Genomic DNA, 27992 nt, shown 5'->3' with positions numbered 1-27992 from the left:
CCCCAAGTCTCGGTACCCCATCTCCTAGTCACGCATCATGAGCGTGGCCACCCAAAATCCGGCGGGAGTGCCCGTCCCTCCTGCCCATGAGCATCAGCCACAGCCACATGCCGCATCCAAATCGATACAACTGCCGCCATCACCACCAGAGACCGTGAACGGTGACGACACCAAGTCTACCACTTCGACATCAGAACCAGACTTTCCGCTTCCACCGCCAGCAAATACTCCACCACAAGTTCTGGACGTTGATAAACCCACCCCGGACGCGCATGTACCAAGAGACCCAAGACTAATCCGGCTAACGGGTGTTCATCCTTTCAACACCGAAGCACCGTTAACGGACCTGTTCAACGAGGGTTTCTTGACTAGCCCAGAGCTGTTCTATGTGCGAAACCATGGCTCAGTGCCCGATGTACAGGATGCAGAGTGTCTTGATTGGGAGTTTTCGGTTGAAGGGTATGTTGCGCTCTTGGAAGATGATGTCTTGATACTAAACCTCCATTAGTCTGGTAGCCAACCCCCTCAAGATCACGTTGCGACAGTTGCTTGAAGAATACGAAAACGTCACATATCCCGTAACTCTGGTCTGCGCCGGTAATAGGCGGAAAGAGCAAAATGTCGTGAGGAAGAGCAAGGGATTTTCTTGGGGCCCAGCCGGCGTTTCAACAGCGCTATTCACTGGCGTAGTCATGAAAGACATCATTGAGCGCGCGAAGCCATTACGGAAAGCGAAATACGTGTGCATGGAAGGTGCTGACAAACTGGTAAGTCGCATTTCTGTGGACAACGTACAACGTCTAATACTATGCGTAGCCCAACGGATACTACGGTACATCGGTGAAACTCAACTGGGTCATGGACCCAAACCGGGGCATCATGTTGGCGCACAAGATGAATGGCGAAATGCTGAGGCCCGATCACGGCAAGCCTTTAAGAGCCGTGATACCGGGACAGATCGGTGGCCGAAGCGTGAAGTGGTTGAAGAAATTGATCGTTACGGCTGAGCCAAGCGACAACTGGTACCACATTTACGACAACCGAGTGCTACCGTATGTGCCTCGAACTTGGAAATGGGATCAAGACTAACATTTTACAGTACCACTGTCGACCCAGATGAGGCAGCGAAGAACGCGAAATGGTGGATGGACGATCGCTACGCCATCTATGATCTCTCACCCAACTCAGCTATTGCATGCCCTGCCCACGAAGAGAAGCTGGCCTTATCTTCAAGTCCCGAATCGTACAACGTCCGGGGTTACGCCTACAGTGGCGGTGGACGACGCGTGACAAGATGCGAACTATCGCTCGACAAGGGAAAGACATGGCGACTTGCGAAGATCGATTACGCAGAAGACAAGTACCGGGCCTTTGAAGACCGACAACTATACGGCGCAAGACTGGACATGGACTGGCGCGAAACGAGCTTCTGCTGGTGCTTCTGGAATCTGGAGATTAGCACCGCCGAGCTGAAAGAGGCGGATGATATCGTGGTGCGGGTGATGGACGAAGCGATGTGCGTTCAGCCAAGAGACATGTACTGGAGTGTGTTGGGCATGATGAACAACCCATGGTTCCGGATAGTTATTCACAAGGAAGACGACGTACTCCGATTTGAGCATCCGACACAACCCGCATTGATGCCTGGTGGCTGGATGGAGCGAGTCAAGAAGGCCGGTGGAAACCTCACGAATGGATACTGGGGTGAGAAGATTGGAGGTGAAGAGCCGGAACATGCTGCCATTGAGGAGGCGAAAGAGATCAAAATGACTAAGGATGGAGTTGACAAGACCATTGAGATCGATGAGCTGCGGCAGCACGACAAGGCCGAGAACCCATGGTTCGTGGTCAACGGCCAAGTTTACGACGGCACTACTTTCCTGGAAGGCCACCCGGGCGGTGCGCAGAGTATCATAAGCGCAGCGGCCCAGGATGCTACAGATGAGTTCATGGCGATTCGTGAGTTTCACATCACCGAAACAAACGGCACAACCCCGGCTAACAATAAGCAGACAGCGAAACAGCCAAAGCCATGATGCCAGACTATCACATCGGCACCCTCTCAGAAGCCTCCCGCAAACTCCTTTCAGAACCTGAACACATCCCCGAATCCACCACCCCACGCCCCATCTTCCTCGACTCACGCAACTGGCGCAAAACTCTCCTCCACTCCAAAACAAAAGTCTCCTGGGACACACGCATTTTCCGCTTCAAGCTCGACCATCCAGACCAAGCCCTCGGCCTACCCACCGGCCAACACCTCATGATTCGTCTCCGCGATCCCGTCACACGCGAAGCTATCATCCGCTCCTACACACCCATAAGCCAAACCACGCAAACCGGCTACTGCGACGTCCTCATCAAAGTCTACGCCGACACGCCCCACCGCGCCGGCGGCAAAATGACAAAAGCCCTCGACTCCATCCCCACGGGCCACTGGGTCGATTTCAAAGGCCCTATCGGTAAATTCGAGTACCTAGGTCGCGGTCTCTGCGCCGTCAACGGGAAAGAGCGGCGAGTGAAGCGTTTCTTCATGATCTGCGGCGGCAGTGGCATCACGCCCATCTTCCAGGTCTTACGCGCCGTCATGCAGGATAAAGAGGATGGGACGCATTGCACCGTTCTCAATGGCAATCGGCTGGTAGAAGATATACTGTGCAGAGAGGATTTGGATGCTTTTGCCAGGGACAACGCAGAGAGGTGTAAGTTGTTGTATACGTTGACTCAAGGGCCGGAGGATTGGCAGGGGTTGAGGGGGAGGATTGGGAAGGAGTTATTGGAGGAGCATTGTGTTAGAGATGGTGAAGGGGAGAGTTTGGTGCTGATTTGTGGGCCTGAGGCGTTGGAGAAGGCAGCGCATAAGGCGTTGAATGAGCTGGGTTGGAGGGATGAGGAGTTGATGTTCTTCTAGGGGGTTTGACGAGTTTCGATGGTGTTGTTTGAGGAGTTTTGAGGTAGTGCAGGTGTCAGGGTACATAGTGTCTCGGTCTTTTCACTGTATATAGAGTCGTTGCTCTTGAATAACTTCTACTACGTTTGCTTGAAGAGCCAAAGTATGCCATGCTACCAGCATGCCCATTGTCGCTGTCGCTAATGTTGCCTCTACTTCGGCCCAGACTGATATCAAAGTCAGAGCCTAGAAGTTATAGGTTCTCCCAGATGTGGACATCATGCTCTGCTTGCCGTGTAGTGAGATCTTGGAAGCTATGGCTACGGCGCGCCTTCCATCTCCAAGCCCGCTGGCTCCCTCCCTACACGTAGAAGATCAAGAACAACCAGGCCATAACATCGCATTTACCCGCCCATCTCGATCTGCCTCGTCGTTTCTGACTCCAAGCCAAACCACACATGTACAATGACATCCCCCGGAGACCATCAAGCACAAAAACGCATCTCCGTCCTCTCTCCTCCTGATAACGAAGCGAGACACCCCCTGTCGCCAAGCCGCCTAGCTCGCGATAAAGAACACCCAACCAGTGCCAAACCCACCCGACGCGTCTCCACATCACACCTGTCTTGAAATCTCCACGGAGAACGCGTCTCCATCGCCCCCTGGTAACGTTAATGAGCAATGTCAATTGTTTGACTGGACGCGCCACGGTATCCTTGTCGTTCATTACTGCCGCGGCAACGGCAGCTGGGTTGTGGTACAGACAGTTGCAGGGGGTAGGAGCAACCCCGCTGTGTTACGATGCATTTCCGCGAACACCGCGGGGCATGCGTGATTGGGAGATGGGATGATTGAGCTATCTATCTTTCGTATGTGGCGGAGGGGTTGGCGCGGGAGGGCAAAGCGCGTGTTGGGTCGACGCGCGGGAGATGTTCGCGCCACGGAGTTGTTGGTTGCGGCTATTGAGGTATCTTGCTCTACTGATTCTACTCGTTGAAGTCATTTCTTGCCTTTGCCATCTTTTCCTCTCTCAAACTTCTGTGTCTTACTCGGCTTGGAGTGAGTGTTGCAGTTCACGCTTACGCATACGCATTGTGGTATCTTGTGCCCTCTTGGCTGAGTGTACTAGTTCGACTACTTGCTTCAGAGGTGCTTCCGTCGCCTTAATATTGACATACCCGAGGCTTTGATAGCCTCCACACACACATCATGGCTGAGACGGAGCCAATCGTCACACAAGGCATCGAGCCTTCATCTGGCGAATCACACTCTCCACCTGGCGACCGCCATGTCACAGCGACATGGGGATCGAAAGACGGGAACATATCGAATGCGGAGTGGAACGATGCGGAAGCTAACAAGCTGCCTGAGAAGGTAGCTGATTTGGAGAAGAAGGGCGAGATCAATGATCAACATCCACGGAAGAAGATTGTGATTGTTGGATTGGGTATGGTGGGCATTGCATTCATGTAAGTCGGCAAGTGTTTTGGGATGAAAGAGTAACAGCTAACTCGTCCAAGCGAGAAACTCATGAAGTACGATGTGAAGCGGAGAGAATACGACGTGGTCGTCATTGGCGAAGAACCACATCTTGCATACAACCGCGTCGGCTTGACGAGCTTCTTCCAACATCGGAAAGTCGAGAACTTGTATCTCAACCCCAAGGAATGGGTAGGCTCAGCATCAAGCGAGGACGAAATGTATGCGGCTAACTTCATCCTAGTATGCATCAATGCCGCAAGGCTCGCTGAACTACCATCTCAACACCCTTGTTACCGAAATCGATTCCACCGAGAAGAACGTCAAGACCGCATCCGGCGAAACGGTACCGTACGATATCTTGGTCCTGGCAACAGGGTCCGACGCGCTCCTCCCACGACATACACCCGGCCATGACGCGAATGGCGTTTTCGTATACCGCACAATCGAAGACCTACAAAGACTCATCGAATTTTCTTCGACAAGAAAAGGTACAACAGGAGCTGTAGTCGGTGGTGGTCTGCTAGGTCTGGAAGCCGCGCACGCGATGATGGACCTTGAAGATTTCGCGAAAGTGAAGCTCATTGAGCGGAATCGATGGGTACTATCGAGACAACTGGATGGTGACGCGGGCGGTATGGTCGTCGAACAGGTCCGCGCTTTGGGCTTGGATGTCATGCTAAGCAAGAGAGTGGGCAAGATCTTGACAACCGAGGACAACTTTGTTAAGGGTGTGGTGTTTGAGGATGGTGATGAGATGGAGTGCTCGTGCATTTGCTTCGCGGTGAGTAATATTGGACCGCGAAACAACGAAAAAGACTGACTTTAGCAGATCGGTATCAAATCAAGAGACGAGCTCGCCCGGAAAGCAGGTATCAAATGCGCCGATCGAGGAGGTGGTATCGTGGTCGGCCCTGACCTAGCGACTTCACAACCGGACATCTACGCCGTAGGCGAATGCGCCAGCTGGGAGAACCAGACATTCGGTCTCATCGCTCCTGGTGTCGAGATGGCAGATGTCCTCGCCTTCAACCTCACACAAGCGAAAGCCCATGCGCCTCGCAAGTTCAAAGCACCTGATCTCAGCACCAAGTTGAAGCTTCTGGGTGTTGAGGTCGCGAGTTTCGGTGACTTTTTCGCGGATCGTGACGGTCCGAAGAACATGCCTGGACGGCCACGAGCTGAGAAGAAAGATGCCAATGGAGCGACGCCGAGAGATCGAGTTAAGAACCTGACGGACGGACCAGCGCCACCACCGGTCAAGGCTTTGACGTACAAGGACCCATTCCAGCAAGTTTACAAGAAGTATCTGTTTACAATGGACGGAAAGTACCTGTTGGGTGGCATGATGATCGGCGACACGAAAGACTACATCAAGCTGGTGCCCATGGTGAAGAACCAGAAGCAGCTGGAGATGGCGCCAAGTGAGCTTATCGTTGGTGCGCAGAAGGGCGACGACGATGGTTCAGATCTGTAGGTTGCACTGCGCTCATACAAGAATGTTGTACTAACATCACATAGGTCCGGCGACACTCAGATCTGCTCGTGTCACAACGTTACGAAGGACGATGTAGTCAACGCCACCAAGGACGGAACATGCAAGAGCATCGGCGACGTCAAGTCTTGTACCAAAGCCGGCACCGGATGCGGAGGCTGCATGCCGCTTGTGCAGACGATCTTCAACAAGACCATGGCTTCCATGGGCAACGAAGTCAAAAATCACCTCTGCCCGCATTTCGAGTACTCGCGCGCCGATCTCTTCAACATCATCTACGTCAAGGGCCTGAAGGACTTTGCAGCCGTCATGAAAGAGGCTGGAAAAGATCCAAACTCCTTGGGTTGCGAAGCCTGCAAGCCGACCATTGGAAACATCGTCGCTTCTCTGTACAACAAGCATCTACTTGAAGTGAACAACAGGGGTCTACAAGACACCAACGACAGGTTCCTGGCCAACATCCAACGCAACGGCACCTTTTCGGTTGTTCCGCGAGTCTCAGGTGGCGAGATTACCCCGGAGAAGCTCATCGTCATCGGTACCGTCGCGAAGAAGTACAACCTCTACACCAAGATCACCGGTGGTCAACGTATCGACATGTTCGGCGCACGGAAACAAGACCTCCCCGACATATGGCAAGAGCTCATCGATGGCGGAATGGAGTCTGGTCACGCATATGCCAAGTCACTACGAACAGTCAAGTCATGTGTCGGTACTACATGGTGCCGATTCGGCATCGGCGACAGTGTGGGCATGGCCGTGCGTCTAGAAGAGCGCTACAAGTCCATCCGTGGACCCCACAAGATCAAGGGTGGAGTATCCGGCTGCGTACGCGAGTGTGCTGAAGCACAGAACAAGGACTTTGGTCTCATTGCGACTGAGAAGGGCTTCAACATATTCGTGGGTGGCAACGGTGGCGCGAAGCCACGACACTCGGAGCTACTCGCCAAGGACGTGCCACCAGACGACGTAGTTCCCATCCTCGACCGCTACCTCTCTTTCTACATCCGCACAGCCGACAAGCTCCAAAGAACAGCGCGCTGGATGGAGAACCTCCCCGGCGGCATCAAGTACCTCCAAGAAGTCATCCTCGAAGACAAGCTAGGCATCTGCGCAGATCTCGAGAAGCAGATGGAAGACCTTGTCGGCACTTTCTTCTGCGAATGGACCGAAGTACTCAAAGACCCCAAGAAGCGATCCTGGTTCTCCCAATTCGCAAATACGTCCGAAACCATCGTCGACACCATCGAACCGACCCAAGAGCGCGGCCAAGAACGGCCCTCATACTGGCCCAAAGACTCCATCACAGAAGACTTCCGCGGCACAAAATGGACCGAACTATCCTGGCAGCCCCTCGTCAAAGCCGAAGAGTTCAAAGACGCAGACACCGGCGACAGCAAAGCCATCAAGCGCGGCGACACGCAACTCGCCGTCTTCAAAGTCCGCGGCAAATACTACTGCACCCAGCAAATGTGCCCGCACAAGCGCGCCTTCGTCCTCTCCGACGGCCTCATCGGCGACGACCTCGCCAACAACAAACTCTGGGTCAGCTGCCCGTACCACAAGCGCAACTACGAACTCTCCGGCGACAACGCGGGGAAATGCGCAAACGACGAGAGCGTCAACATCGCCGTCTTTCCCATTGAGGAGCGCGGTGATGGGTGGCTGTATGTCAAGTTGCCCAGTGTGGAGGAACTGGATAGTGTGCTTGGTACGAGTAAGTTTAAGATCAAGAAGAGCGAGACGGAAGATCCGTTTGTGGCGCTCGATAAAAAGTTGCAGAGGATGCAGTTGAAGGGACGGAAGGGAATGCAGGTCTCGCATCTTGAGGGTGGGTTGGGGGAGAAGGCGAAGGCCGCGCAGATACTTGCTGGTGGAGAAAGAGGGGCTGGGGGACTGGACTGGTAGTCTTTCGTTGGTATGAGCATATCTTGGGATGGCGTCGTGCTGTTTGTTTGTATATATGATTCCCATCATTGGATTTGTACAAGAATAGGTATATCACTTTTGCGTTCAATAATTTCCTCCTTCATTGCTGGCCTTGAGATTGACTTGTGCGGTCGTGTGATCGCCTCAGCCTCTGCATGATGGCTCCCAGTTCTTTGGTATGATAGCGCTATGGGTTAGGGGTCTCTTGACCCGCCGATGGGTGTTCGATCATGCATGATCATTTAAGTTCGATGCTTCAGTCCTGTTCATAGTGTTGGGCTGTACGTGGCACCTATCGGTGACTTTCAGTATCGACGTAGCTGCTGGTTTTGGGCTAGTCTTCCCACTGTGTGGTTGTCGAGATGATGATGTTTTTACTAAAATAGCTGCAAGCGTTGTTGCCGATCGGATGGTGAGTGTTACACCCGCAGTCATGTGGCACGAGTATGAACGTAGTGGTTGACATGTGATTGTGGTACATGCTCACAGTCAGTTCCTAGAAACTCACTTGCGTTCGTTCCAAATTGGTTGCATGCTTGCTGCTTCATCCCGCCTGGATTTGCAATTCTAAGTGTATTGAGCGTTCAACGAAGTGTTGGAACTTCCCCGCACGGAGTCGCCGTACTTGGGCACACGTGAAGATGATGAACCTGAAACAACGGTGAGGCTGTTGTGATCAAAGTAGGCAAGTATTCATAGCAAGCTGTCTGTGTAGTATATGATGCTCATCGGCTGATCGGCAAAAGTGGGAATGACCATTGGTTCCCCTTTCGAGTATTAGGCATATGTACCTTGCTTAGTCTGTGCAGCGGAGCTGTGATGTCCGGAAAATTAGTCGCAGATGTTATGTTGACGGTCAGACTGGCACGGCGGGAACCGCTGCACAAACGACGGATCTGATACTTGACCAGACAAAACGTGGTTGGGAGCACAAAGCTAAAGTCTGACAGTGAGTCTCAGTGAGATCAGTTGATCGCATTCCCAGTAAGTTCTGTGTCTCACAAAGAGTAGCGCATGACTCCCTCAGCGCAGAGTGCCCCGATAATCGCCAGTACCTTTTTACTGTTCCCCCATATCACCCAGGCACCCGGTAGTAGCGGCAGCCCCGTTATGATCATATGGGTGCGGCGACCATTGACCAGTCATATTCTGGCCTCACGTTTGAGACAGGTAATCCGCAAGAGTGTCTGCCCATTATCGTATCATAGTTTGCTCCGATGTAGGCACTCCTTCACATGTAGCTCAGCCCATGCTGACCGCCAGTGCTCTCAGCCTTGGACACCGCCTTGACCCAACGCCAGCGTGGCATTCAGGTAACTCGTTTGGGCAAAGAGTAGTGGCTGAGGCTGTTGAGGAAGCTCCCACGCGCCGTTGTCTGCGTCTTTCTCAGTGTTCGCGTGTGAACTAAGCTTTTGTTGAGATCCTGCACTCATCCTAGCCGATCAGATTAAATCGATCAACGTGAACGGCGTTCCTTTGAGTAGATCTAGCTTCGATGGGACGATCGAAGAAACAGGCCGATTGAGCCGACAGGCTGACTGTCGGTCCATTTCAGTGACATATGGTGTCGTATCGGGGCGTAGCACAAAGCACACCGCTGGGTGGATGATAGAAGCAGGGCGCACCGCGCACTCGATTGGGTTTCCATGAACTGGAACAAACCTCCGGTACCAAACGACTGACGTGTCTCTGTTGCCGTCACACTGGACCGAATGGAAAGGGGCTGGTGCTGCCTTAGTGGTTGCTTTCGTCGTCATCGCAAGCAAACATCTCTGTGGCACATCAATCTTGGCGCGAGGGGTGAACAAGGTCCGTAAGCTCGGTCACCCGGCATGCGAGGCAATGACGCTCTCACCGGTACTTTATGCGTATATAGAGACTGGCTTCTGTGTCAGGTACTGTGGCTAGGGGTGTCAACTTCTTTCTCGGCCAGCAGTCAACAGCCAACAATCAAAGCCCCTTCGTCAAGTCGATAGCATTATCTAAGTGCCACTCATCCAGCTTTCCCCAGATCCAAGTGTTCGAAACCATGAGGATCATTTTCAGCGGACGCTACCAAATCCAAATAAATAACGAAATTATATCTGCTTGGTTCCCTCAGGTGGCACACTGGCGCAAGATCGATGGAAATGGCCTCGTATACAATCTCCAATCTCGCATCCAAACTCGTTATGGCATAACGAATCACCAGATTACCAAGACGCTGTACGATTTCCTCAACGAACTTGCACGATACCGAGGTCTTGACGAAGAACAAACGCAAACGTGCGTACTTCAAGTCCTGTTGGCCCAGTTGCGGACGGGCGCCAAGAGTCGCTGGCACACCGACGGTCTCCGAGACTCACGCCACACTTTCATCATCTTAGCGTATCTGGCGTCGGCATACGAGTCTGATCTGCTGGCTGAAACGCTCGCGCAATTCGGCATCGAGGGCATGCGACAGATACAGAAGGAAATACCGAAACACCTCAGGGACTGGCATAAAGCTGCGGAAAAGATTCGAGAGGTCATGGAAGGGACTAGGACGATGGATCTGGAGCCCTTCGCCATCATGCCATACGCTGGCTTTCACCGTGGTCGGTCTCCCCGAGCCTTGCCATGGCCCGGCCACAGGGCGCGGTCACTGCCTGCCATACGACGTCGCCACAGCCCAGATATGAGCCTCGCCATCCCAACGTACCCAAGCTCTGGTTGGGCCTCCCCGATGATGTCGCCCGTCGGATATCCGGGAGGCGATTACTTCGACGAGCCTCAGAACCTCCAGTGGCAGCAAAGCGAGATGGGCATGAAGTTGGACAGTGTTGACGGGAAACTGGATGTTCTACTTGGTGAGTTTGGGTATGGATATTATTGAGCAAGAGTAACGCTTCTCTGGTTTCGACCAGAAGTTGCATTGATCTGTCATTCTGTGATAGCCCGTATGAGGGAAGATTGGATTGACGGAATGGCGAACGTTCGGCTGTCGACATTGACGACCCAATCTGTACCATACGCGAGAGTTGGGCTCATCCAAGAAGTGTAGCGAAACTGAGATGGAGTATGGAAAGGGCTTTTGGCGGGCAGGCTCTACACCCGTCGTGTTTCGAGATATGAATGTGTCTTGGGGTGCTCTAGCGAGGCGTTGCATTTACGGCCTGTTTCCCAAATTACGTAGCTTTCAGATAGTAAGATGAGAGCCTTGCCTGGCATCTCAAGCATATCCCGCCATTCTCACAGCGGTCTGTAAGCCAGATTCCGAGGGAAAAATGGATCGCGTATTCCAGAATCTTATCAAATGATGTACCGTGCGTTGGATGTTGCTTCCCATTTTACAGATGGGACCTGCTTTTCGTCAATGCGTGCACAAAAACGCGTACGTCGATCCGTACTGTCCTGAGGCGGTGGTACTGAGCTAAGTCAAACCATAGCGTGAGTAGTAATTGGCTAGAATCGTATGAGGCGGCCACGCGCGTTGTCGAAGCAAACTTGTGCGACTGTTCAACGTATTCGTCTGTTTGTCGATCGATCGGGAGGGCTGACGGTAGACCTAGTGGTCAACACCGTTGAGCATATAATGATGCCAGCGGCCTGTCGAGCGAAATCTTTTCGGCCTTCTGTACCACCACCCTTTCCTCCCAATACAACATCGACATCGTTCGCGCAAGATTGCGTTCTTTCCGAAAAACAATTGTTGGTCCATGTGGGATACTGTGACGATAAGACTCGCTGCCGATGTAGTTCTCCACCCCAGTCTGAGCGGATTGCAAAAGTGGCTTCCAGATGTCGCTCGCAACCTGGGATTTGCCAGAACATTCGACAGCCGGCGCCTGATATCACAGATGGCGGAGACTTTCTCCAAGAAACTGCAGTACCCCGTCACATCCGACACTATCGTCACAGCTCTTGGGGAGTTCATTGGATACCTTGCACCGAAGTCCAATTTCGCCGCTTCGACCGGAACACGCCTAGATGAGCATATGAAGGACTGTCTCCGGAAAGACTTGGGCGTCATGGAAACCTCGGACCTTCGTCGCAGCAGGCACCGGTTTCTTATATTTTGCGTAGTCGCTCAGGCCACTCGATCGCAGGCATTGGCCGCGTCCATGGTGGGTGTCCTGCAAGGTCACCTACACGAAGTCGTGTACGATGAGCAGCCTGGAATGCGGAGGGAGTGGTACATGGGCCTCAGTGCATTGGAAGGCTTGGTATCCGAGCGAGTCCTGGAGCAGCTGTTACGCTGTTTCTCAGGTGCTGTCGGCCGATCATACGAGATGAGGCGGCAGCCAGCATGCTACGACCCATGCGCTGCGCTGATGATGAAACGGCAGCACTATCCGTTCTTCGGTTATCAAGGTGGGATAATGCCACCGAGGCTCGAAGACCCAAGAGACAGATGGCTATCTGTTGGCCGTCGTCATCGGCATCGATATCGTCAACACCATCCTCGAAATGCATACCCATGAATCCAGCGGAATGGATATTTTGATGATGTCGGAAGGCTGCAGTATCAGCAGGAAAGAATATACTCGAAGCTCAATCATATTGGCCGGAAGCTCGAGGACTTGTAGTGAAGCTCGAGTAACCATAGTTGGCAGGGGAAATGGACTTTGACGAGCGATTCAATGATATGGCCGAACTGTGTACACATGCTTGATTGTTTTCTTGCCGAATCGTATCAGATTTACTAATCCGTACCTGTAACGATTAGTTGGCCTCGAAGTAGCATGAGGTCTATTACAAACTTACTGCTATATCATCATGCTGCGCGAAACATCACACCCATTCTCCTCTGAATATACACTATGCTCCATGCGCCTCGCTAATTCAAATGATGTCCCCTGAATGTCTAGGAAACCGTCCTGTCCACGATCCAATTGGTGTAGCTATGCCATCACCTCAAGTAGTGAATAACCAGCCAGCAGAACAGGAAGAAGACGACGACTCCACCCCAAAATATCCACTTGTCTTGTTTCGCTCTCCTTTCAACCATGCGTATCGTGTCGCCACTAATACCCAAGGTATTCGCGACAGTATATAGCCGCCTCTGTGTCCCTTTGAGCATTTCCCTCTGTTGACCCAGATCGCCGAGGACCGTCCGTCCTCTGTCTAAGAACTCATCCAACTGCTCCGACGTCTTGTTGAAAAAGGTGTTTTCCCTCAGCACATGGCCCTCGCGGTCGTAGTCGCCACCCGCTGGTGCGCCAGCAGAATAGGGGTTCGGTCGGTAGGGAGCGTTGGGGTTGTAGGGTTGGGAAGGTGCGAACGCCGAATGTTGGGCAGATAGGTTAGGTTGTGCATAGGGGTTTTCGGGGGTTGCTGTGTTGTGCGGACGACGGCCTAGCAGTTCTGTTCGCGCCTCTGTGGTTTGCTGTTCCTAGTCAGCAAAGGCATTCGCAATGACAAAACGATAGTCTTAGCGTCGGTTCGAAACGTACAATTTCCTCGTTTACACCTTTTATGCGCTTGAAGATTGTCCGGTACTCTTCGAGTTCAGCCCGGAAGTTCTTTAACCTCTCATGTGCCTTTTCTGCTTTGGTTTGCACAGGCTCTTGCTTTGCAAGCTTGCCATAGTCGTCGATGGTGCGCGCAAAGGTGGCTAGGGACGCGTTTAGTTGGGCTTGGAGATGTGGTGATGGCGAGGCTGAGTCGGCAAACTGGTCCAAGTCTTTTCGTATCGATGTCGATTGCCGTAAGGCGTTGTTGAAGAGCGCGTTCTGTTTGCGACGTAAGTTTGTGTTGAGCAATATGAGTAGATGAGGCGTACCATCGCGGAGTATCAGGGTTTTCGTCGGTTTGAAGTGGACGAATTACTTCAGTATAGATCGGAGATGTAGTGTGAGGGCTGTTACGGTGAGCGTTATACTGTAGCCTTGTAGGCAGACTTTCGCGACTTGACACATTGCATCATCGCGAACTCCGACTGCTGGACCCTGAGTTGCCAAGCTTTTAGCGCATCAGCGCTAGCAGCGTCGTAGGATTCCCTCCAGTTCACTCTCCATGGTATGACATCTGGGTACTCTACCACGATGCATATAAACTTGCAGCTTGCCCTTACAGCTTCGTGCAAAGCTGCCGATACTCATGTCCGATGCAGACAGCAGATCCTGGCCGGAGTCTGAACCGCCTGGACTACGGTACCCCCGCCCTGGATTCCTGGACGACATCGCGACTACCTCTATAAGTGGCCAACCACAGGACATGAAGATCCAACGTCCTTGGACTTGATCAGTAATTGCGGTCTGCGATCCTTATGTTACCCAGCCATGCAGGCTGCGGTGACAGTATGCCCGCACAAGCCACAGTCGTCAGTTCCGCCTAGTGGTTATTCTCCGTTCTACCCTTAGTCATTGCATTGCGCCCTCCTCCTTATCGGCGTTCATCTGGCCTTGTCAAGCCTTCAATCATCTGTGGTTGACGTCGTTCTTCCTTCTCCACCTGCCTAATTCGGTAATCTCCTACCCTGTCGGCAAGTAGCAGGGCTGGGTATTTACGCTTGCCGAGCCGCGGAACAGGTGCATCTCGAGAAGAGATCGCAGAAAATGATGATGGGCACCCACTGCAGACCCAGTGTGCTAACTGGCATGGGAAGTTCGTTGTAGACCACTTCCGATATGCGGATCCATGCCATAATGTGCCGTCTCGCACATTGGGCGACGGCCCATCTCCATTTTCGATATAAGAAGCCAATTTGCGAGCTTTGTGTCGGATGGCCATCTCTTCATCGCAGTCATTATGTTTCTCCGATCAGCACTATTCGGAAGTGCGCTGCTCTCCAACGCCTACGCGCACGAGGTTCTTTTCGGTCGCGATCTCCCACTACCGGTGGCTGCCAACGCGGAGTCATATACCGACTGTGCCAATGCAGTATGGCCTCCGTCCAATGTCGGCGTGGAGCTGATTCCGCAAGCACCAGACGATGAGATGCGAGCTATCGTGAATGAAATCAGTTCAGCAAACATCGAGGCTACGATCACCAAACTGGTATCGTTCGGAACCCGCCATACCCTTGCCACATACAACAGCTCGACGCGCGGAGTAGATGCAGCGAGGGATTGGGTAGCCTCCGAGATGCGAAAATATGCTGCGGACAGCAACGGCACGATGACGGTCGAGGTGCAAAGCTATTTGCAAGGAATAGCCAGCAGAATCCCCTTTCCCGTGTACATATCGAATGTGCTTGCGACTGCCAAGGGAAGTGAGACTCCCGACAGGGTATATGTCATGACCGGACATATTGACAGTCGGGTCACTGACGTGCTCAACTACGATGCCGACTCTCCCGGTGCCAACGACGACGCGAGTGGAGTTGCTAGTATGTGTTTCTTGGAAAGATTATTACAGGATCAAAGCTGACTTATACAAGTTGCGATGGAGATTGCGCGTGTTCTTGCCAAGCATCAGCCCAAGTCAACAATAATCCTCGGTGCTGTATCTGGCGAAGAGCAGGGTCTATATGGCTCAACCTATCTGGCACAAACACTTAAGAACTCTAGCACGAATGTCGAAGGCATGCTGAACTGCGACATTGTCGGTTCCTCAACTGGAGATCGCGGTCAGAAAGACCCCTACACCATTCGCGCTTTCGCTCAAGGTGTTCCGCCTCTTTCGGCCGAAAACAACGTCACAGCAGCGCGACGCCTCCAAATCGGTGGCGAAAACGATAGCCCTGCACGAGAGCTTGCGCGCTTCTCAGCTGAAGTCGCTGCCAACAATGCCACCGGTATGAACGTAGCCATCATCTACCGCCTGGACCGCTTTTTGCGTGGAGGTGACCACACTGGATTCCTTCAAGCGGGTTACCCTGCTATCCGCTATACGGAGCCTAACGAGAACTTCGCTCATCAGCATCAAGACTTGCGCACCGAGAACGGCACCGTCTATGGCGACCTAATTGAGTTCGTCGACTTTGACTTCACAGCACGTGTTGGCAAGGTCAATCTCGCCACGCTTTGGTCCCTCTCACAGGCTCCTGGCATGCCACGCAACGTCACCATCGACACGACAGTTCTGGACAACGACTCGCGCATCAAGTGGATTGTTTCCAATAGCACAGATGTCGCGAGCTACGAAATCGTGTGGCGAGCCACTACAGCGAGCCTGTGGACTCGCATGCTCGATGTTGGCAAAGTTGGATCAGTTGTCCTTCCTCTCAGCAAGGACAATGTCATATTCGGTGTGAGGGCCGTCGGTACGAACGGGTACAAGAGTCCGGCTGTCTATCCTTTCCCTGGATAAAGCATTGATCCATGGAATGACGCAGGCCCGGGTTCTCCAACGAACCAGAACTGCCAAATTTACAGTATACTTAACTCGTTGTACGTATCAATGTATGTGTCTAGCGAGTCTGCGAAAGATCTGGGTTTTCTGCATATGAATGTGTTCCCACACAGGTCCTCGCAAGCATTTCCGCTTTCGGTATGGTAGTGCCAAGCGTGACCGGGTGTTGCAGTATGGTGACTGATTCCGAGTGCAAGACACGGGCAACGTACGGAACCTATAAGTAACTTCTCATATTTGTTCACCGTTCGTCAGAAGTCGAACTTCATCGTCCCGCGCGGCTCGTTGTTTTGCTCGGTGTTCGTAGCCATGTCGTCTACTCACACCATAACACAGACAGATGCAAGCGCCAATCGACTTCCAGGTAATGCGCTACAGGCGAGTATCGAACTGCGACATGTAGCACCGGCGACGTTACGCGACCAAGGATGTAAACACAATGACCGAAAAAGCAGCGGCATCGAGTCAGCCACATTCCTTCCCCAACCATCAACGACAGTATCAGTAACTGAGCGATGGAACCATCCAAAGGCCAATGTATCCCGCACATTCGCTGTTCTCTTCGCGTTCATTATCATGGGCGCAAATGATGCCGCATACGGTGTAAGCAATACAATCCTTTCGTATACAAGGACACTATTGACGTTACGCAGGCTATCATTCCTTACCTTGAGGAGTACTACGATCTAACATATGTTGTCGTCTCGCTAGTGTTCCTATCTCCGATGGGCGGATATATCAGTGCTGCACTTCTCAACAACTGGCTGCACATCCACTTTGGTCAACGGGGCATTGCTTTCCTTGGACCTGTTTGCCATCTAGTGGCCTACGTAGGCATTGCCCTCCATCCGCCATACCCCGTTTTGGTGATCTTGTTCATCTTCTCGGGATTTGGAAACGGCATTGAAGACGCAGCCTGGAACGCGTGGGCAGGCAGTCTAGCGAATGCGAACGAGGTTCTGGGATCTGTGCATGGGCTATATGGGCTGGGGGCTTTGCTTAGCCCGCTAGCTGCTGCTAGCTTGATTGCGAAGCGTGGATGGCAATGGTATCAGTTCTACTACATCATGGTCAGTCGCCAAGGACACTCAATACATTGTTGCTAACCTTAAATAGCTCGGTGGCGCCTGCATTGAGCTTGCGACATCGCTTTACGCATTCCGATCGAGTTCAGGTCAAGTGTATCGAGAAAAATCGCTTCGCGCGAATGCGGAAGGTGAGAGCCGTCTTAAGCAGGCACTCAGAAGTCGCGTCACCTGGACTGCCGCTGTCTTCCTTTTCGGGTATGTCGGAGCCGGTGGAGCGCTTGGAGGCTGGATTGTTACCTTCATGCGCCGGGAAAGAGCAGGTGGCGAATTCGAATCTGGCATTGTCGCGACCGGATTCTGGACTGGCATCGCTGCCGGCCGCCTTGTCTTGAGCTTCATCACACCAAAGCTTGGCGAGAAGCTCGCTGTCCTGGTACGGTCAAGATCGGAATGGAACCTGCATAAGCTAATTGCACGACAGATATACTTTGTTATCGCCATCACATGCCAACTCATGTTCTGGCTCGTTCCATCCTTCCACGTCTCAGCCATCTTTGTCGCACTACAAGGCTTCTTCCTCGGTCCGCTCTTTCCAGCTGTCATCGTCGCAGCGACTAAAGCTCTTCCGCCACATCTCCATGTCTCTGCGATAGGCTTTGCTGCTGCGATAGGTGTTGGCGGAGGTGCTGCGTTACCCTTTGCTATCGGATCGCTTGCTCAAACAAAAGGCCTTGGTGTCCTACAACCTATCATTCTGGCTGTTCTCGCAGCTCTCTTGGTTCTGTGGCTGTGCTTTCCGAAATTGGAAAAGAGAAAGACGGAAGGAGGGGTGCCACTGCTCTCCCCAGAAGAGCAAAGAAAATGGTGGCTCAACGTCGATATTGATCTTGTAGAGATCATGAGACGTGTGCTGACGAGGGATTCGAGTGGCCAGATGGTCGCAACTGCCTAGGAACGTTAGCACGTGGTGTTTAGGTATACCTTAGCCCCCTGAAGGGCTCTTTCCACTCCCACCCGCGCTAGTTTCATTGTGGTGTCAACAAACCGACCCTCACCCTGCCTTCTCTCACCACCTTCGAATTTATGTCTTCGCAGTCGACATCATGTCCTCCAACTCACCCGAGGCTTCATCATGCTCCATCACAGACAAATTGCGCTCTCTGAGGGCTGAAGTGGATGAGCTCGCTAAGACCCTCGCTTCCGATTCGGACTCCTCCACAGAGACGCTTGTCGGAGATACACCATCAACACAGAGTGCGGACACTTCCACGGGAGCTGAGACAAAGCCAAGTACGCCATCAACATCGACCAACGACGCCAACCAGAATGAGACTCGCGAAGGACACCCGTCCAATTCTGACGACACCGATATCGTGTATCATCCCCATCTCCGCGACGTGAACAGCATTCCCGACCTTACTTTCACCTTGACGGAACTCGTAGATATTCCCAACGACATCATCAAACAGTACTACGGCGATCGCATTCACTTCTCGAAATGGTACGCTGGCCAACCCTATACAATGGCCTGGTGTATCAAAGCGGATGATGTACTCGATCCTATCGCTATTGTCATTCGATGGCCCAACGACTCAAGTCTTGATATCGTGAAAAAGGACGACGACGGCGACAGCATTGCCCACGTGTCAAGACACCAAGAACGGACCAACACTCTGGGGACGGCAGCCGCCAACATTCGTCTGAAATTCGGATGTGATCGGATTGGCTTCTACGACGGTGCGCATCTGATTTTGTTCGTATTCAGCGATAAACCCCGGTCAGGTGTCACCCTATTCGTGGGATGGTCGGATGAAATTCGCTACAAGCTCATTATGTGGCTAGGGGAGGCGATCCGAAACACAAACGTGCAGATGTTGAAACCGCTTGTGGGATACGCGCTTGAGGACTCGAATCTGGAGGCCGCGGCTCTGGAGCCTCCGCCGCAACGTTTCCTACATGACAAACATATTGACAATAGCGAGGTAAGCAGCGCGCTACTCACGTTCGGCGCCCAGTACGGTGGCTGTGCATTCAAAATCTACACAACCCCTGATGGCAACCTCGTCAAAGTGGGAGACAGCCCACTCCATACTGTCGACGATTCCGCAATCGCCACACCGGAAGGCGTCCTCAAATCCTCACAACTCACTTTGATCGACTTTCTGGTCATTGCCGGTAAGGACCACTCTCCGGCCCTCAAACACAGCTACGATATTGTTCCCGACGCCATCACCTGGTATGTGCGCAAGACCGGCGAACGCAACGCGAAGGAGCTCGTTGGTATAGTTCAGTTTGCTCCTGCCGGCACGATCGTACCCGGCGATTGGGGTCTCCGGAAGCCGGACCTTATGTTCACGAATGGCGAAGGTATCGTGCGCACGGCGAAGCCCCTTCTGGAAGCCATGTTGTCATTTGGACAGAAGCGGGAGTGTTATTGCTTGGCATTATTCGACTATCACAACGTCGTCTTTGTGACGCGTTGTAAGGGAACGAAGGTGAATGCAAGCATAGCGTTGATTAGTGGGGAGAGGATTCGCGGCGGGTTCCTGCAGTGGCTGATACGAGCATTGCAAATTGTCGACTATCATTGCGACGCAGTTGAGTGAGTCAGACTTTCTAGCGCTGAGATGGATGCGCTGAATAGCTTACATTACGGAATTCTAAACCTTCCATGTCGCATGAAAACATTTGAGTCTTAACAAGTAAGTCGTTACTAAGACGACGTATACTGCAACTTTGATAACATCCCAAGGATGCGACACGAACTCTAGCCAACCCTGGTGTCGTAAATGCGTTCATAGAGTTATTCTCCCCCATCGAAAGACGCACTTTCCCAGTTCGTCAAACCTTCATAAGACCTCCAGGAAGCTCAGCTAACCCTAGAGCGAGTAGTTAGTCAAGCAGAATTCGTAAAATAATACTGCACAACTTACAACCATCAACGTCCTCATCAACAGTCCGCGGAATAGTACACTTCATCGCCTCTTCAGTAGTCTGCGAGTCCAACACCGAACACACATCACCCGTACAGCGCGCATTCATAGCACGCTGGAGTGAGTCGTCCTTCCAGCCAAACACGTAGTCTCCATGCTGCGAGAACCCATTCCTGTATTGGCAACCCGTTAGACTCGATCAACGTTCGAGGAGGAGAAACATGAACTCACCTATCACCGGTACTAAGCACAAAAGGCTGACTCCCATCCTCTGGCCACAAACCCTCATCGTTGAACTTCCTCGTATCCCACATAACCTCATACATGACCTGCGGTATAGCCACAGGATGTGACTCAGGACACGTCCCCGTAGGCCCGACATCGTAATCGCCCGCCCCATCCGCATACGCCACATGACTCTGATGATCCGGAGAATCCAAATTAACGCCATCCCAACAAGTTGGAAAAGTGATAACAGAGCGAATACCGCCCGGACAGAAACCCGTGGGCAGTGTCTGTGCATCCGGTGCCGCGCAGTTAAGATTCATGTTATCACCCGTCTCCGGCATACACCTATAACACACTTTCCGTGCCTCCGATTTCTCCGTCGCCGTCGCATCCCCAACCAACATGCGAAACCCCGGTCTAAAAGCCGTAACACCAGTCTGATTCTTCGTATCAGGTGTATAATACACCGTTATCCCCGCCGCGCCCTTCAGCCCCTCACTAACAGACTGCGGCACCCTTTTATACGTGCCATTGCGAGCGCGGAAGTACAAGACTGCGGTCCAGTAGTTTGAGAAGTCTTCTGAGAAAGTGCAGCTTGTGCATGTGGAGGCGGTGACGAGGTCGTGCGAGGGGGGCATGGAGGCTGTGAAGGAGTTTCCGCCGACGATTTGGTGGAGGTGGGGGGAGGGGATTAGGGAGGGGGTGACGAGGGGGTCGAGGCGCTCGACGACGAGTTGGGAGCATTGGAAGCGGAGCATGGGGGGGATGGTCATGTTGAAGAAGGGGGGTTGGGCGGAGATATGGCGGGCGAGGAGGAGGAGCGGGAGGAGGGTTGGTCGCATGGTTGTGGGATTGAGAGGTGGTGTTGGAAATGAAGATGGGAATGATGAGATGTCAAGAATATACACGACGTGAGCATACAGAAAATGTAGACTCTAGATATCTGCTTTCCGTCCTTGCCTGCCGTCTCTCGCACCAGACCCACGATCACATGTTGTTGAGTGAACAGCCAATATCGGTGTCATGGCTGCGGGGCCCGGGAGTCACTCCCTCGGGTCCTGACCAGATGTCGTACGACTTCATTTTAGCCTTTGAGAACGCTGGCAGTACCGTACTCGACGATCACTGCGATACGCATGTGGGGCTTTGACTTTATATGAGAAGTAAATTGCTATTGCTGCAAACCCATGTAGGCAGCTGCATGCCAAGGGCATCCTCCAAATCCTTCTCACTGATCTCGAGGCCGAATTGTAAAGGACCAAAAGAACACTCGTTCGAAAGAAGGTATCTTATCGCCAGTCTAAAACCTACATAGCTGCAAAACCTTGAAAATAAAGATGCTATGTACTAGCGAGAAGGTATACAGTACTTTTGGGGCGACTAGCTGTCGATCGGCAACGTCGACGTATACAGCACGTGATATCGTTCTCTCCTCCACAGGCGGCTCCTTGTAATCATGTATTCGTTATATCCTCAAAGTCGAATGAGACGCCAACTGAAGTGTATGACGGCGGTTCTTCGTATCGAGGAAGCGTCACAGTCGACTCTTGAGTGAGAGAGGTGGTTCGGTTTCGTAGACGCACGCTCGTTTGAGATGATGCGTGAATCGCTTTCGGGGTATCTAAGGTCGTTATCATATTCAGTGCGGCATGATTTGTAGTCTAGGTAAATCGAAGGATCGATCTCTTATCTGCTTGCAGAGTCGAGATGGAGTGAGCTTCAGGAGAGAAGCGTATTCCGTGGAGATAGCTCATTTGCCAGCTTCCTTCATCGTGATAGCCAGACCGGAGGCAGTACTTGACATGCTGCTACCACTGCCACTTTTCCTTCTGTTGTGTTGTTTGGCAGTCTCGGAGTCGGCGCTACCACGCCGACTATTTGAGGTGGGCTGCACAGGGAAGTAGCCAGGTCCATCCTCGACGGCAGAGCGTACTGGTGTCCTTGCCCTGCTCTGCACCGGGCTCATGCGAAACGCTTCTGATCCAGCACTCCACCTCTGGCCCGGGCTTGCACCGCCTGTCAAACTCCGCGCATGCCTCCGAGTAGGCGTCTCCGCAGGCAATTGGAGCCGTGAGTTGATGCCCATCCACAGCGCCTCTTCGTCGTCGTCACCCGGCACTCTCCACCCTCCCACGCCTTCAAAGTCACGCGTCAATTCGCTTGTACCAATGAGCGCCGTGAGAGAGTTGTTCTTATGTTTCAGGAGACGTGACGTATGCGCCGAGTGTAGAGCTGCATCTTGCGAAGATGTCGTGCTAGCCGTGCTTGTTCGACGATGGCGCTGCCCAGTCGGGGAGTGTCGGGCGGACGAAGGTATAAGAGGAGCCCGAAGCGGAACTGGCTTCGAAGCCGACGGAGAGAGCCATGCGCCTATGATTGCAATGGCGAGACGGCAATATACGGTTAATGCGCGAAAGGAAAGGAGCGATACGGCGATTGAGGTGGTGACGACGGCGAAGAAGGCGAGCGGGATAGAGACGGAGAGCAGGATAAAGGGCGTGACGGCATAGACGGGGTTCCACAGGCTGAGCTCAAGGCTGGATGAGCCCAGTCGAAGGAACATGATGGCGACCCGTGGTGGAGAAGGAAGGAACGATGACGGGTGTTCGCATGTGAAAGTTGCGGGGAAGCGCCAAGGCCAACCAGACGCGACCTCTCCACCCGTTCTCTGCGGAGCATCAACAGCGAGCCTCTCCGCTCAATTCCCGCTGAATCGCCTTGCTGTCGTCCGCGCAGGTGTGATGCCAATCCCGATTAGCACGGCACTGAGCGATGTGCCCTTGAAGATGCTCTCGTACTGCTCGATCTTCAGACGGGTCGAGTAGGGCTGACGCTTGATGCGGAGGAATGTCGCGCCCGTGACGGCCAGCCAGGCGCCGAAGAGAATTTCGTAACGGTACTTCTCCACCGCAGTTTCCGAGGCGTTACCAGACATGATACTGATGCGATCGGTCAAAAACAAAGGTGGAAGAAGCGATGAAGGTTGCGGGATCGGGCGGCAGAGGCCTTGATAATATGGAGGATTTCATGACGTCGTTGGTTGGCTCATCATCACGCGCTCGCCACCGCTACTTGCATCCATCACACCACGCCTCAGACCGCTGCCATACGACGGGAAAACATCGTGAACAATGTTGTCCACTCGTTCTCCATCATTGCTTTTGCACATAGGTTACTACCACCCAACCATTGTAGACTTACTAGCGCCTAGATACTGATTGGATCGCTTTGTCCATGCACGAAATTCCTCTTTGTCTCGACCTTATCACGGAATCGCTCACCGCAATTTCATTCTGACAGTACATCACCCAATATCTCAGCCTCATTTCAGGCTCACAATCTACCGAAACTGAAGCGCATATCATGTCGACGCGAAATGTTTGGAAGATCGAGCGCAGGTCCTTGATAATTGTTCCGATTACCCTTGCCGTGATTCTCGTCATTGCATTCTCGCTTTCACGAAAGCTAATACGAACCTTGTTCGGTCGTTCCAAGAAATCAATACTTCCGGTAACTAACACACCGCCACGCAAGACACCTTTCCAGCACCATCTCCGGGCTTTGCGCAAGTGGTGGAAGCCTGCAGTCTCTTCTGTCACTAGCTCGCCTCAGCCTCACGACCGCCTCACTCATCTAGGATGGTTCCAGCGTTACAATGCCGAGAAAAATCTGCTCGGGGAAGAGCGTCGCAAGGAGATGCAAAGAGGATGGAAGCCGAGAGTGTTCATTCAAGATTATAGAGCCCACTGGAAGCGGATTGCCAAAGAGCAGAAGAAAGCTCGACAAACGCAGTGGGAGAAATTCAAAGACGAAGTAGGATTTTGAGTATGTATCGATGCAACAGGCCATCACTTCTCAGCATCAATCTCGCCATTAGTACGTTTTGTACATCGTCTTTGTATGCAATGTGATCTGCGGTGGTACAACTGGGCGAAGCGCACTGACGGCTTTGTCACCTGCAACTTCTTCAAACAAAGACGATACACGGCCATGCTCTTGGTTGTTATAGAATCCTGCTCTACTCTGGAAGACCATAATCACAATTCCAAATGTCATCTGCTTTACCAAAAGATGGCTACATCAAGTTTCACCTCACATATCCAAGAAGCCGATTTGGCTGATGCATCCGCTCAAGCGTCAGTCGAAGAATTGCAACCTCAAGGCATCTCCAACCAGTCGATCATCATTATAGTTTCCATACTAGGCTCTGCAACTATCTTAGCTATTGTCATCGGAGTCATAAGCTACTTTCGACATCGACGTCGGAGAAAGGCCAATGAAGAACGCCAGCGGGAGATCGAACGGAGTTTGCAACGGGCTCGACGACCCGTCCTCACTTTAGACACGGACATACCAATTGCAACTCAGTATAGGAGGTCCACTGGTCGAATCGGTTAGACACTGCCGTACTCCCAGAAGTTATTTGGGCTCGCAATGTGGCCAAGAGGCAATCACTGTGCGGTTACATCTCCAGACGTTCAACACACGGTCGCTCCAGCTTATCAACATGAATTCTATCTCAATGCTTCATCTCAACCCACCAAAACCCCTCGAGCTATCATATTCACAAACGTTACCCCGGCCAACACTCATGACACTGACCCACAACCGAATCGGTGCCATAGTGTCGAGCTGCGCAGGCGCTGTCTTGATAACCATCTTCCTAATTCTTGTCTTCGTCCACCCGGTCCGACTTTACACTTTCTCCCGACGCAAGTCTTCTCGTTCCAACCCAGCCTTCACTACCACAGACGAAGAATCCCAACGTCTCTCCATACCCGACACTCGCTTCTCCCTCCTCAGCCACTTCGAAACCATCGGTAACCTAGTCATACCTCCGTACCATCGTCCACTGCCTTCAGCGCTAGACATCATCAACCGTGTAGCCATAGCTATCGCTTTACCTGCAGGTACGAAGCCTGCGGGCTTGGAACGTGGAACGGACGTTGAAGTAGAAGAAGAAAAGTCATGGACGACTATTCAGCATCAAGACTCGTTTGTCATGCGTGAGAGTGCTGCTCAAGAAAGGAAGACGATGTCTGAGAATCATATGGAGCAATTGGAGAAGCTACAGAATATGTTTGTTATTGGTGATGGGGATGAGAATGAGGATGAAGAAGAATGGGATGATGCTGATGCTGATTCAGTAGATCATGACTCGGAGGTGGCTCATGGTTTTGGGTCGGGTAAGGGTATGCGTGCGCTGTATCATGCGAGGCAAGATGAGTGATATGATATCAAGTACCAGCTGTTGTTACAGGAATGCGAGATCACTTCATACCATGCAATAAGTCGCAGAAAGATTCCGGGAGTCATTGCAGGAAATTGTTTTGCGTCTGGTAAGGAGTGTGAGCTCTACAGTACATTGAGTATCAATCAAACCCTAGTCCATCCTTGGTTATTGCGCCTAAGTGCTTCAGATCGATACCATATCGGAGAAGCTTCTCTTTCATCTTTACCAAGCCGGGGTAGAGCAAGCGAAGTCCTTAACTTCCGTCGTCGCAGTCTTAACCTTTGTTGCTCCGACCTTGGCATCATTACAAGTAGCTGTAGCAGTTGCGTCAGGAGGGGTAGTGCTGCAGTACACTGTGCTTGTCTCATAGATTGTCTTAACGTAAACAGCCTGTTCGAATTTATTAGCACGTAGCACCTTGCTTGTGAGAGAAGATACGTACCGAAGTCTTGACTTCCTCGTATTTCGTAACCTCCACACACTGGCACTCGGTCTTGAAGACGAAGTACTTTGCGCAGTTGCCGCTGTTTTTGGGATCAATGCAGTCTCCATTTGCGTAGCCAGTCTCGCTGGCTGATCCTGTCTTGGGGATGAAGGCGGCATGGATACCGATGTACAGGTCCAAGCCACACGCCCGCCAAGTGTCAAGGATGGGGATGGTGCAGGTGCCAGATGTTGTGCAGTAGCCATTGTCGAGCTTGTATGGCCACTGCCCGGGGGCTGTGGTTGAGGGTTTGGTTGGCTGAATGATGACGTGGAGATCTCCATAGCTTCCTCCGACCGAGGAAAGGTCAGGGTAGGTGACGGTTAGGGAGTCCCCGGCAAATGATACGCAGACGTCACCCACTGGATCGCGCTTGGCTCCGTAGACAAAAGGTTTGCACATCTTGCCGGATAGATCGCGGGCTAGTAGTCCATTGAAGGAGCGTGTGTCGAGCCCGGAGAATGGCGATGCTTGGACAGAGGTGATGGCCACGGCGGCTGTAAGAAGAGCGGAGGTGAAAGTGAAGAGAGACATTTTGGTTAGAAGTTGGCTGATCTTGGAGATTGGAACGTGGACGTTGAAGTTGAAATTGAAGCTGATGGAGATGTATGCCGATGATCTGAGCCCTTCTTATATAGTTCTGTATTTCAAATGCTGGAGGTACAATCCAATGTCTCTCATGTGCAGTACACTAGGGTCTACGAGGTCCGACAGTAGGCTCTCCAGTGAGAAGCAAGATGTGTATCCCGACAGTGAAGCCACGATGTTGCGGCTCAGGCCATGGCGTTGTCCAGACCGATATGCAGGCATGAAGCTGAACCAAGCTTTTCTAGAAAAGATGATCCTGACCTAAGCCACTTCTATCATGACTTGGTAGTGACGTTATAATGAAGCTGAAGGTTTACGAAGCATTCTGGGTGCCCTTTCCGACGGTTGAAAGAGGTTAAGAGACTCAATGTGTATGTTCCTCTTCATGGAGAGACGACCAGGTATGCAGAGATCGCGAGACCGCCTTTGAGTCTCCATTGGATTCATGAAGGCATCTTGAGTCTCTCCTGGCTATTTGCGTTTCTTCCGCGTCATTCGCCTAGGCTCCACTGCCGCTCTTGGCAAAGCCTCTCCACCAGAAGCTGAGCCAAGAACGGTAGCAAAAGATGGCCACAAGTGTTGCCTCATACCCTGTGAACGACATCAGCATGGCAAATACCGTCTGTGCTTGGCCAAAGCTCTGGCCCACTCGGAGACGGCACACCGTCCAGCAGTGGCTCCTAGTTTAGAAGCCGACAGTGGCGGGAATGATCTATGGACGGGTGAAGCTTTCAAGAAGTGAGCTGAGATGTGAAGTATGCTTGGCAATAGTCATGGCCCGCGTTGTTCTTTGGTAGAGGGCGGGGGAAAGGACCGCTACATTAGGTAGTGCATGCTTGTGTGGAGTTCACATTTGCGGTAACTGTCGCGCTAAAACTCCGCGGCGGGAAGGCAGATCACCCGCACTGAAAACTGTGGCTGTCTGCAGAGTACGAATCACATTCGTGTAGTGACAGACCAGACACAGAAGCGGCCGAAAAGTATTGACAGAAAGGAAGTTGGGCCTAGAACGAACAAGCCCTCTTTCCGGTTCCTGTACCCGAGCCAGAGGCGTATAGTGGGCGGGGCGATCGAGAACGTTCTGAACAGCTCGGATCGCTGTAAAAAAGACGTGTGTAGTAGATCGTAGGTGCACTGCATCTCTGGGCAATAGAGGTGGCTGCCTATTTACGTGTTGTGGAAAGGATGCAGAACGTGGGAAGGCGCGCGGCGTCCTAGCGAAGATCAGCCGACACGCGCTTAGTCAGCTGCTGCTCAACACGCGACGCGTGTGTTCCTTCCATCTTCACACGTTCAGTCGACTTATCCACAACCTCCTCCAACCATCGCGTTTCCAAGAATGAGCATCGCAATCGTGTCAGCCCCGTTCAATCTGAGAGCTCGAACGCTATAGACACTGATACTCCCGAATCTTACTCAGCCTGAGTAACATGACCAGGGAACTGTCAA

General features: G+C 52.3%; 7 protein-coding genes across 7 annotated transcripts; 5 read left to right on the top strand and 2 right to left on the bottom strand.

The window, feature by feature from the left end:
• Positions 1 to 37: 37 nt before the first annotated feature.
• J4E90_007650 (uncharacterized protein) lies at positions 38 to 2911 on the top strand (the record flags this gene model as incomplete). The annotated part of the gene is made up of 5 exons (XM_051437184.1): positions 38 to 459; positions 509 to 767; positions 817 to 1052; positions 1100 to 1959; positions 2013 to 2911. The coding sequence occupies 5 exons, from the start codon at positions 38 to 40 to the stop codon at positions 2909 to 2911; spliced, it is 2676 nt and encodes an 891-aa protein (XP_051288930.1).
• A 1188-nt stretch (positions 2912 to 4099) lies between these two features.
• Positions 4100 to 7772, top strand: J4E90_007649 (uncharacterized protein; the record flags this gene model as incomplete). The annotated part of the gene is made up of 5 exons (XM_051437183.1): positions 4100 to 4359; positions 4411 to 4561; positions 4614 to 5153; positions 5202 to 5842; positions 5891 to 7772. 5 exons carry the CDS (start codon positions 4100 to 4102, stop codon positions 7770 to 7772), a joined length of 3474 nt encoding a protein of 1157 aa, XP_051288929.1.
• A 2050-nt stretch (positions 7773 to 9822) lies between these two features.
• On the top strand, positions 9823 to 10647 carry J4E90_007648 (uncharacterized protein; the record flags this gene model as incomplete). Its single annotated transcript, XM_051437182.1, has 1 exon — positions 9823 to 10647. One exon carries the CDS (start codon positions 9823 to 9825, stop codon positions 10645 to 10647), a length of 825 nt encoding a protein of 274 aa, XP_051288928.1.
• Positions 10648 to 12663: 2016 nt separating this feature from the next.
• On the bottom strand, positions 12664 to 13539 carry J4E90_007647 (uncharacterized protein; the record flags this gene model as incomplete). The annotated part of the gene is made up of 3 exons (XM_051437181.1): positions 12664 to 13140; positions 13208 to 13486; positions 13537 to 13539. The coding sequence occupies 3 exons, from the start codon at positions 13537 to 13539 to the stop codon at positions 12664 to 12666; spliced, it is 759 nt and encodes a 252-aa protein (XP_051288927.1).
• Positions 13540 to 14504: 965 nt separating this feature from the next.
• On the top strand, positions 14505 to 16007 carry J4E90_007646 (uncharacterized protein; the record flags this gene model as incomplete). The annotated part of the gene is made up of 2 exons (XM_051437180.1): positions 14505 to 15084; positions 15136 to 16007. The coding sequence occupies 2 exons, from the start codon at positions 14505 to 14507 to the stop codon at positions 16005 to 16007; spliced, it is 1452 nt and encodes a 483-aa protein (XP_051288926.1).
• A 1109-nt stretch (positions 16008 to 17116) lies between these two features.
• J4E90_007645 (uncharacterized protein) lies at positions 17117 to 19683 on the top strand (the record flags this gene model as incomplete). The annotated part of the gene is made up of 4 exons (XM_051437179.1): positions 17117 to 17119; positions 17166 to 17510; positions 17559 to 17982; positions 18173 to 19683. 4 exons carry the CDS (start codon positions 17117 to 17119, stop codon positions 19681 to 19683), a joined length of 2283 nt encoding a protein of 760 aa, XP_051288925.1.
• A 6191-nt stretch (positions 19684 to 25874) lies between these two features.
• Positions 25875 to 26489, bottom strand: J4E90_007644 (uncharacterized protein; the record flags this gene model as incomplete). Its single annotated transcript, XM_051437178.1, has 1 exon — positions 25875 to 26489. One exon carries the CDS (start codon positions 26487 to 26489, stop codon positions 25875 to 25877), a length of 615 nt encoding a protein of 204 aa, XP_051288924.1.
• Positions 26490 to 27992: the final 1503 nt, after the last annotated feature.

This window comes from Alternaria incomplexa (assembly GCF_024043165.1).
Source record: "Alternaria incomplexa strain BMP 0042 chromosome Unknown scaffold_11, whole genome shotgun sequence".
In the NCBI taxonomy this organism is placed as follows: domain Eukaryota; kingdom Fungi; phylum Ascomycota; class Dothideomycetes; order Pleosporales; family Pleosporaceae; genus Alternaria; species Alternaria incomplexa.
Note: the sequence above shows the minus strand (reverse complement) of the source record. Positions and strands in the feature narration are given on the sequence as shown.